General features: G+C 35.9%; 1 protein-coding gene across 1 annotated transcript; it reads left to right on the forward strand.

Moving 5' to 3' along the window:
• The first annotated feature begins 387 nt into the window (after window positions 1-387).
• Window positions 388-9960, forward strand: LOC129002490 (serine/threonine-protein kinase RIO1-like). Its single transcript, XM_054430334.1, has 10 exons — window positions 388-561; window positions 2428-2603; window positions 3101-3314; window positions 3480-3737; window positions 4166-4352; window positions 5403-5521; window positions 6458-6561; window positions 6900-7108; window positions 8767-9009; window positions 9803-9960. Exons 1-10 carry the CDS (start codon window positions 518-520, stop codon window positions 9905-9907), a joined length of 1659 nt encoding a protein of 552 aa, XP_054286309.1. The 5' UTR covers window positions 388-517; the 3' UTR covers window positions 9908-9960.
• The last annotated feature ends 1281 nt before the right edge of the window (window positions 9961-11241 follow it).

The following is an 11241-nucleotide window of genomic DNA, read 5'->3' on the forward strand; positions in this document are numbered from 1 at the left end:
TAGGGGACATTTTTATTTATTGCCTTTTTTTATTTGTTTACTTTAAACTATTTCATGTTTGAGTATGTATTTGAAGAGAAACGCCAATTTGCTTGAAACGTCAACACCAGCCAAGAATGCCAAGGGTATTTTTCCAAGGAATATACATATATTTTCTTTATACACTTTGTATAACCCATGGTGAAAGGAAAATAAATAACCACTACAGTTTCATTTACAAGTTAAGAAACCAGTTTTAGCGTTGATTTTAAAACACTAAAAATCTGAAAATGGTAATATTTTTTGTTGTTGTAAAGGTTTGGCAACCCTGGCTGTCAATTGCCACATTTTTCTGTCTGCTGTCAGTTCAGTCTTCTCCTTCTCTTCCTCTTCACTCTTCTGCTCTCTTTCAAAGTTTGAGGTTAGGAGGACAGGAATAAATTGAATTATTGCCACCACTGTTACTATTACACCACAGCACGTGAATTAACTTTTACTGTCCAGTGTGTATATTCCACAGGCGTGTAATTTAGGTACAATGACTGAAATTGTTGATGGCCAGTTTAGCGACGCTGATGAAGAGTAAGTCCGTTTTAACCTACATAATTACTACTGCTAATTTATTTTTAGTTCACTTTTAGGCTAAGTAACATAACCTCATTAACTCCACTATTTTGTAAATTTAATTTAACATCTCGGGACCAGTCTCTTAACTGGGCTACGCTAATATCGATTAACAATCTATATTCTTAACTAGGCCTATATTGATTATAAAAATGAAACCGTCATAACCTAACCTAACTAACCAAACTTGCAGTAAAGCCGGGTTTACACGATGCTAGTAGGCGAGGCGAGACAATTGTCTTAGCCAATTGCCATCATGTAGTTGCGGAATTGTCATAGGCCAGACAAGTTGAACTAGAACCTGTTCACACGTGGCCAACACTTTTCCAGGCATTTTACAATGAACTAGGGTAATATTGCCAAATGACAAGACAGCGCTAATGGCCTACATTGTTTTCACGGCACCATTTGTCATGACAACTGAGTTTTCGAGGGGTGGGGACCTCACTGGGCTCATTGTCCTCAGTCTACTCCCGGAGACAACTGAATTTCGGGGCAATTGACAGTTCAATAAATGTGTGCAACCCTTGTTTGAGTTTAAGTCATCAATATCGGTTTAGTTTCAGGGCAGTAACATGTTTTAATTTAGTTATCGTGTGTAATTTGGATGCAGCAGCGTACATATGTTAGTCACATTGCTGATGAAGCTAAAGAATAGGACAACAACTCCATCAGAACCAGCATCACTTAGTTCAGAGTTTTTATTCACCTCAACTGTTTGAAAATTAGTTCGAAGAGAATTAATTTTCTTAGCCTATGCCTTCCTGACGCATTAGGCTATATTTCTGCAGTAATTCATCATACTGCTCATTCTTCTTGGTCCTGTTGCTTTAGAATGTGTCGCTGTTGAATGTATGGTTCCACAAAGCCGGTAGCCTACCTAACGCACGTTCCACATCAATTAATTCCAATAAAACTTCTTTCTCATCTTAATAAAACTTCTTTGCCATACTTACTAACGAATTAGAAAGTTGAACCGTTTAAAACACAATTTTAACAGAAAATCGACCTACCTCGAGCAAATGAACTTTCAGAATAACAGGATATTGTAAAATACTACCCACCCGATTCAATATTGAAGATTGTGCAATAATTTTCCAAACTTTTCTAAAATTATTAACTCAATATATTGCACAACCTGATTGTCCAATTCAATATATCCCATACACGATCAATAATATTGTGCAATATGAAATATTGTGCAATAATATTGACTGTGTATGGGGGCCTAGACTGGCAGGATATTGTACAATACTACCCATAAACGGTTAAATATTTTTAAGATTGTGCAATAATTTACAAAACTTATTGTATTCCTTCAATGGGTATATTGCACAACCTGATTTTCCCCTTTATTGTACACGTTCAATAATATTGTGCAATAATATGACCACGTGTGGGGTCCTTAAAATAGGGATACAAATTAGAATTTTTTAAGAAGTTATTCAATCAAGGAAGTTCAAACTAGGCACGCTATACTGTCATGCCAGTTACTGTGGATGGGGTTTTATACTTAAACAAAAATAAGAGAGAAGATTGTTCTGATAATTTTTAGAAGCAATTATTGAATTGTATTATGGTAATAGGCTCTACTGTTATAAACATGTAATAGGCCTACTTAGCCTGAACTAAATCGTCAATTGCTCAAATAACTAATAAGTGAAATATGTACCAGAAGATCTAAATTAGCGACAGTTCAGGAAACTCAACAAGAAAAATGCAAAAAGAATATAATGTACTAGCCTATAGGTCACATCTTTTATTTTTAAACTGATTAGTTAGTCTATACTATAGATCTATGAATCAATCAATATTTGGTTTCAGTGGGGAAATACAATGGGGAAAAGAAGAAGGAAAGCCATTTAAGCTTCAAATTGTTGATACATTTTCCAATCTCTCTATAAGTGAGCATAACGGTCCTGAAGATTATGATGAAGATTACGAGTCAGGGAGTGAAGATGAAGAGTTATACTACGAAGATGATGATTATGAAGAAGGAGGTAAGCTAAGATTCTTAAATTAAGAATACTACAATTACAGAGTATGAAAGATAGGCCTAAACTTTATTGGTCCAATTAATACTACTTAGGCTAACAGATTTTTAAGAGAAGTTGAAGAACTTTTTCATTCCATTAAACCTCTGGGTGATTTAAAATCTTAGTTTTATTGGTGTTGTATACCGGTAGTTCCTAAAATACCAAAAATTCCAAAATGTTATTTATTTTCTTTTTATATCCATCCATCTACGAGTAACCTATTTGTTCAGCTTTCATTTACCCACCAGATCGCGCAAAAAAGGTGCACCCAAATTTGAAGGTATTTGGACCGCTTCTAATTTAAAGTGTTAGTAAATAGCCTACTTTCATACAAAATGCCACTAGTGTAGACACTACTAAAAAAGTTATGTTTGACTTAATTGCTCAGCCAATGTTTTCCTTGAAGAATCTTCAGAATGTTTAAAAATGTGCTTTAATCTTATAATTTATCTTTGTTTCAGAGCTCGAAGGTTATCGCAAATCCAACGATAACTTCAGGCATAGCGGAACTAACTCTCAAGCAGCTAGCAAGAAGGTTTCAAACTATCAGCCGTCAGACAAACTGTTCAAGAAGTATGTCAATAAAATCAACGTGGATAGATATGAGGGTCCTCCACTGCCGAACCACGTTGCCAACAAAGTCATGGAGACGGAGAAAAAAGTCGAAGCTGAAAGGTGAGTTTGAGAGAGAGAATTTATCATAATTATGAAGATTGCATGATGATGGGTATGAGGAAAGCTTAGCTAAGATTGTAGCTCTACGCTTCTGACATTTTTTATGAAAACTACACCGAGTCCGACCGATAGACACTGTTATTCAACCTTTTTTCCCCCTGGCAGGATACGAACAAAAGACAAACACGACCGGGCGACAGCTGAGCAGGTGATGGACCCTCGGACACGTATGATCCTGTTCAAGCTTCTGAACCGCGGAGTAATCCGCGAGATCAACGGCTGCATATCCACGGGCAAGGAGGCCAACGTGTATCATGCAACAACTATCAAGGACGGAGAACCAAGGGACTTGGCCATCAAGATATACAAAACATCAATCTTGGTGTTCAAAGACAGAGATAGATATGTGTCTGGCGAGTTTAGGTAAGACAATTATTTTTATATTGATTATAGTTAGACTCTAATCTTTCCATTGATGTAATTCAAGGAGCGAGCTGGTCTAGTGGTTTATGCGAGACAACCTGAGGTTCCAGGCTTAAGTTCTGCCAAATCACCCAATGGGTTTTATCTTAGTGATAATGCCGCAACCCATCAGTCTATCCTGAAGTAATGTGAAATACGATCCAGGGTAGAGTTAAGCGTCCTAGGACAATATGGAAACAAATTTGTGTGTATTTGATAGTTTAAAAACTGCTTAATTATTCCTAATAATTTTCAGAATCAACTTTACTACTTGTTTATCACTAAACTGCACTATATAACCACTCAACCAGGCATAGTGTGATTCTCTCAAACAAAATAAACTTACAGGTTGTCAAACTGTATGTTAACTGAAGAATTGTTGTGTTCAGGTTCCGGCACGGCTACAGCAGACACAACCCACGCAAGATGGTGCGCACGTGGGCGGAGAAGGAGATGCGCAACTTGCTGCGTATGCACGCCGTGGGTCTGCCTGTCCCACAGCCTGTACTGCTGCGTTCTCATGTGCTAGTCATGGACTTTCTTGGCAAGGAAGGCTGGCCTTCGCCCAAGCTCAAGGTAAGGACGGTTATTTGTCTAAAAATTTAATGTACCAATACTGTTGTAACTTTTGCTGAGCCATCTAAGAAAGATTCTGTTACAATGTTCATGGCTGCTACATTTTCATATCAAATCATCTTTTTTTCGCACAGAAAATCTGTATAAAACTAAATTCTAAATAGGCCTAATATAAGATCTAAAATGTAACAGAACAGGATCTTAATTATATCTGCAACTTATAAACTCTTACATAGTGTAGTGTAGGGAGCTTGTTCTAAAAGTATACGTTTGACCGCTATCCAAAATTTTTTGTTGTCTTGCTCCACTTTAAGGGGTTCAGGCAACACATTAAAAAAACTGATACTGTTATAAAAGAGATGTATCTCAAAGAATCTTGCCCTGTGCTTGGGTAGCTTGATATGGTTTTTGTGTCTGAGAGTGTAGACTATTGCATTGAATGGAAATGCGGTTGATACAAATGATAATTTATTTTTATTCAAACCTTCAATTATCAATTATCAATTATTTAAGATGGGGACGCCACTATGTGCGTATTTTAACCCAAATATGAGTGAAGGATGAGTGTAGGATGAGTGGCGCGATCTTTTAGTCTTGTTAGTGACTAAGGCCGACATGTACCTTAGACACAGCTGTTAATTAATAGCCCATACAGCTAATGGCAACTAAGGGACCTACAGTTTATAGTGGAATCCGAACCACATTTTTCCTTGTAATTTACGAATTGGTCTAATTATCAGGATAGTACTGCGGATAGTCGTAGTACTCACTAGTGCGGACGTTAATCCACACCAGTGAGCATCGCATCCACAGTGCATCCCTATAAATATCCCTTGTAAGCATAAATATTTTGAATTATTTTCCCCTGAGAAAAATCAGTCCAAGTTCAAAAATCATCATCAAAAACTAACTGAAAATAGAGTTTTTTGTCTTATTTTACATATAAAAGGCACAACACGTGTAACAATTACCTATAGATGACTACTAGATGTTACTATTACCCCAGTGTGTTCTTGTAGATTGTTGTGCTAACATTGAGTATCCCCACAGGATGTAGAGTTGTCCCAGAGTAAAGCTTGTAAGCTCTACAGAGACACGGTCACTATGATGTGGACATTGTACAACAAGTGTAAACTGGTTCACGCCGACCTTAGCGAGTACAACATGTTGTAAGTATCGCATACTTATTTAATGAGATTATTGCAATATTCTGTCAAATAACATTTTTTTGTTAAATCCAGCATTTGATCATTTATGTGGTAGCTTTAACAGTTTCATCATTCAGCATTGTAAAAATAACAGCAATTGAGAAACAAAAACAATTAGGCTAACAAGTACTGGTGAAATTACCTGCTGTCAAGTGATCCTTTTGACCTTGAAAGGCGACCGGTTTCGACCATCACGGGGTCATCTTCAGGCGGACGTCGTCATCGTCTTTTCGTTCTTGCGAACACGTCGTTTTTTAAAAAACATTGAGGTTTACAGTTTTTTACATTTAAAACACTTAACACAAAACACGAAAAATGGCCAATAACTATTATGGTACCGATCGGTGGAGCGGCGGGCGACACGGAAGTTGAGTCCAGACTCTGGATCGGTACCATACTAGTTATTGGCCATTTTTCGTGTTTTGTGTTAAGTGTTTTAAATGTTAAAAACTGTAAACCTCAATGTTTTTTTAAAAAACGACGTGTTCGCAAGAACGAAAAGACGATGACTACGTCCGCCTGAAGATGACCCCGTGAGGGTCGAAACCGGTCGCCTTTCATGGTCAAAAGGATCACTTGACAGCAGGTAATCTCACCTGTACACGTATTGATCAGTGATTCAGAGGCTTAACTCAAACAAAATGAAATTAGGCTATATAAATTGAGGCTTATTTGTGTTGCAATAAATTATTCATTACTTCCAAAGGCTCCCCCTGCTGAGCCCTTGTCAAAGGCCTATAGTAATAGACCTGTTGTAATTCAGAATACGTAAATTATTTGTGGGTAGATGAATTTAATCAGTTTATTTGGTCCTGTGTTTTTTGCAAGACGGAAAGACCGATAGACATATGATTTTGATTTGATCAATAAACGTTATCTATGTTGATCTGGTTGCAGATATCACGAGGGACAGGCATACATGATAGATGTCTCCCAATCAGTTGAACATGATCATCCTCATTCCTTGGAGTTTTTAAGGAAAGATTGCACAAATATTACAGGTAACCATTTTATTTTTATGGAGAAGAATTAAAACCAGAAGTAATTATGTTTTTCTAGCAGTTAATTAGTTTTGTAGAGTTGAAAACTTGTAAGGTTGAGAAATTGTAAAAGTTCTAAACCAAAAACTTTCACTTGTACTTGTGGACAAAGTACATTAGAACAAAATCAAGCCTTTGATTGAACTCAAGGGAATATTTGTAAATTTTATTCTTGTCCTGTTTTGCATTCATCTCTGAACACAAACAATTTAAATTTACACAAGTAAGGCCTCTTCCGCCAATCTCTTGCACCCTTACACTCTCTTACACTTTTGACGATTTTTTTATTTTTATTACAGATTTCTTCCATCGCAACCAGGTGGCCACGATGACGGTGAAGGAGTTGTTTGACTTTGTCACGGACCCGACGATCACCGAGAAGAACATGGAGTCTTGTCTAGACAGGTTGTCTGAGCTGGCGGCCACCAGAGGCAGTGACATGACGGACGAGCAGACAGTCACGGAGGAAGTGTTCAAGAGCGCCTACATCCCTCAGCGGCTTACAGAAGTCAGTACGGGATATTTGTTACCTTGAAACTAGCGTGAGCCTTTATCAAACCTGGGCTCTATTGCTATATGTTACATCCTCATGTACATTCAAGGGGCATTTTTTAATCAAGGGCTGTTTTTGTGTATAATTCCATAGTGTCCTTGTACGTTGCAAAGAGGTGGCTTGACGTTAACTGGCATCATGGGTGAACAGAATGACGCCATTTGCAGCACTGTCACTGACGTGTTCGCTGCGTGTTTAGACAATTTTTAAAATTTTAAATCGCCCGCCGATGCAAGATAAGGTCAGTGATAAGATTTTTGACCAGAAAAATCATATCCGATGCTGACATTTATAAAAAATAGCTGAAGCTTATGGCCCTAATGCAATGAGTGAGGGTAAAATGCCGAAATGGGTTATGGAGTAAATACCCCCGCCGCAGCAAACCTGCAGACTAAGCGAATTTCCATTTGCCTGATTGGATTTACACTAAAATGTCTCCTTAAAAATATCACATTTATTCCCTATTTAAATCGAATCAGTTTAACACATACTTAGGTTTGCTGCAACAGGGAGGGTTAAAGTGTTTTTATGTAAAATGTTAATAGTTAGTAAGAAATAAAAACATTTTCCAAATTTGGGCAAAATATGTTAATAAATAAGCAAACTACAACAGTTTACTTATCCTCCATAAGAATAACATGGGAATTTTAAATTTACAATTTTTTTGAATTTTCTCCGTAACCATTAGGCGCATTATAACGCTTCAATATACTAAATTATATGTTTTTTTAAGCTCTACAAAATAGTTTGGAAAGAAATTGCAAAAATTTAAGTTTTTTGGGTCAAAAATGGGAAAAACCCATTTTTACCCCATAAAAGCCCCCATTAACCCCCGTTCCCATGGCCCGATCATGCTGGTTCGCGAACTCGTTCGAATAAACGTAGGTTTACACGTTTGTACCAAATTTCATCAAAATCGGATCATTTTTGCTCGAGTTATCGCGCTAACGGACACATATATATATATATAAATATATATATAAATATATATATAAATATATATATAAATATATATATAAATATATATATAAATATATATATAAATATATATATAAATATATATATAAATATATATATAAATATATATATATATATGAATTTGAACGGTTGCTGTTTTTGGCCTCTAGGGACCTCAAAACGAAAAAAAAAATCGGTCCCGGGTCCAGGTCTTACCATGAGTACTACGGTAATAGCTTATTCCCTATATGGGAAATTCGCTAAAAAATTGCCTTGAAAGCCCTTTTCCTCGGTGACATTCTGACAAAATTATGGGTCCCCATAAAAACATAATATTTTTTTACAAAATGGACATTTTGAAACTCCCTAATCCATTTTTGCACTTTACCCTCACTCATTGCATTTGGGTCATACATGACACTATCAAGGTTGACTGGGTTAGAGGGTCTTGTTATCGAGGTTTCACTTTATTTTCTACCTGTATTGAATTGAAACTATTCTTGATCATTTGCCTTTGGTTGAATGATCCTGACCAAAGAACCAGCAGATCTTAGAAAAGTCATCTCATTCATTCAACACTTATCTTTGTCAAATAGCACCCTGGTCTTTTGGCATCATATCAAATGAAAATTATATAATCTATTGTATATCAACAGGTGATAGACTTCGAAAGGGACATAAACCTCGTTAAGTCGGACCCGGAGGGCAAGGCAGCCGAGGACCTGACCTACCGCACACTCCTGGGTATGGGTCAGGACCTGAACCCCCAGACTACCCCTGAGCTACTAGTAGGGGAGAGTGAAGAGAGTGGGGGAGAGGAGAGTGATGAAGCGGAGGAGGGAGAGAGCAAGTTTGTCAACGCTGCACGACCAAGAGACGAATCACCCAACAGTAAAAAGGTAATTTTTTTAGGAAAAACTCTTGGCTAAGGTATACATTTTAGGAAGGATATACACAACTAACTTGCCCAAGAGGTTTCAGGTAGTAGGCACACAAAAAGATCATAATATAATTTGTAATTTCACTGTAACAAAAGGGGCTTCTTCATTCAGATCTACTATTTCCTTTTGAAGACTGTTCTTTTTTCCTCTTTTTCCTCCCATGTAGGGGCGGAGATATACAATTAATCGTTTGGTTAACTTATTCACGTTATTTTGTGAAGTTTTCTACTGCCTGGAATTTTCTCTTTGGTTATCAGGCTATCATTCCTTCTTCCTCAATACATTCAAACATTAAACACATGAAGTTAAGCTAAAATGAGAATTAAATGTAAAAAATTAATTTTGTGATTTTATTAGGTTTTTTTTTAATTGTCAAGCAAAATTTCAATTCAAAATAAATGCATTGAGTCTCGCTAATACAAACAAATTGGAACTGATTCATGCTTGAATTTATGAACATTTTGATTTAGGAATGTGTTTACGTACTTTCTATAATGCCAATTTATATGTGTTGAGCTTCTGAAGTGTTGAAGTGTCAAGAATAAAAAAATGATAAATTCAATTAAATTTGTACAAAAAAATAACTGTATTGTAAGGTGACTAAGATCAAACGTTGAATTGATGTAACAGTAGTTAAAAGTGTTACATTGATCATTAATTGATATAGCGATGATATAAAATCAATTAATATTCCTGTTCTTAAAATTTACAATGTTTCATTCGTCCTCAACTAAACAATCCTCTTCTTTAGGCAAGGAAAAAGGCAGTCAAAGAACAAGCAGCCGAGAAAAGGAAATCTAAAGTCCCAAAACATGTGAAGAAGAGAAATGAAAAAGTGAAGAAGAGTACCAAGTAACTCCATCATTCTTAGTTTTAATGTAATATATGTAAATAATAATTTACATTGAAAAGTTGCATTTACTTTTACATTTTTTCACCTACTTCATTTTGCTTTGCTCTTATACAAGTCTGTATCCAAAGGGAAAAATTCAAACACAATAACTTTGTAATAATTAGACAAACAATTGTATAATTTAGTCTCAGTATGTACAAAACTGTACATTAAGTAGATCTGTTGAATTCTTCCGTTAGTGATGGTTATTCCCCAGACGATGACTGTCTCAAACGAGAAAGTTGGATGAATAAGAAAATAAATGTCATAGCCTGACTGAAACTCTGTAACAAAAAAATTAATTGTTAACTATTAAAGGAACGGATATTCAACATTTAATTTAAACTAGGTACTCTTACAATTGAAATAGCTAACACTTTACCAATAGTTTTTATCACCAAAATTTGTTGCAGATCTAAAAACTCATTGTATTTTTACTTTTGATTTTTTCCTAGCTACTCCCCTTCTGTCTTATTAGATTTTTTAAGAAAATAGCTAATGGTTTCCTTAAAATTTAGGAGATTTCCTAAGGGGAACGCCTTTTAAATTCTTGAAGAACAGCTCTCTCTCATAAAATCCACTGAAATAATACGACTCTTATTAACGTACAGACCATTAACATTACTGACCATGAAAGAAAATAGCAGAAGGTGTTGACTGTTGTGTTATTAACTGTTTTTGTCTCAGCCTTACTCGGACTTCTTGTGTATATAAAAGATTTGAAAAATTCTGTAGCTGATTGGGTTGCACTGCACATCAAGTTAAGTCCTAATTTAACGATGAAAATATTGATGGATTACCTTGAACAGAAACCTCAATCCAACTGTGAAGAATCCAAATGCATCAACATTGAAATTACTTTCCACCATCTGTTCCAAAAGTAACATCAACTGCAACAAATACTTCAGAGTTAAGTTCCTTTTGATTGAGAAAGAAATGTGTGAAGAGGCATAAGCAGTATTAAAGTGACATTGAATAATTTAGTATCATTATGCTGTTCATTATGACAGTATGATTAATTTAAAATACAACCTTTGACTACAAATACTCTATTTGATTCAACCTGTGGATTTTTGGAGTAGTGATTTAGAAGTTTAATTAAATTTTTTGACAACATTATTACACCAGTAAAACCTAAATTTGTATAGTCAAGTGCTGCTAGCCTAGTAGTTAGCACCCTGAACCGGGCGAAGTTGATTTGTTCAATCCTCAATAATTCTACAAAGACCACTGATATAATAAATACCCCCGCCGCAGCAAACCTGCCGTCTAAGCGAATTTCCATTTGGCCGAATTGA

This window comes from Macrosteles quadrilineatus, unplaced genomic scaffold (genome assembly GCF_028750875.1).
Source record: "Macrosteles quadrilineatus isolate MER2022 unplaced genomic scaffold, UCM_ALF_1.0 Scaffold_9__3_contigs__length_116548681, whole genome shotgun sequence".
In the NCBI taxonomy this organism is placed as follows: Eukaryota; Metazoa; Arthropoda; class Insecta; order Hemiptera; family Cicadellidae; genus Macrosteles; species Macrosteles quadrilineatus.

What these genes read in the sequence shown, in the direction of transcription:
- LOC129002490 (XM_054430334.1), top strand. Translation starts at nt 518, where the DNA reads ATGACTGAAATTGTTGATGGCCAGTTTAGCGACGCTGATGAAGA. An exon ending in AAAAAAGTCGAAGCTGAAAG is followed by an intron (nt 3,315 to 3,479) that starts GTGAGTTTGAGA and finishes TCCCCCTGGCAG; the next exon opens with GATACGAACAAAAGACAAAC. An exon ending in AGATTGCACAAATATTACAG is followed by an intron (nt 6,562 to 6,899) that starts GTAACCATTTTA and finishes TTTTTATTACAG; the next exon opens with ATTTCTTCCATCGCAACCAG.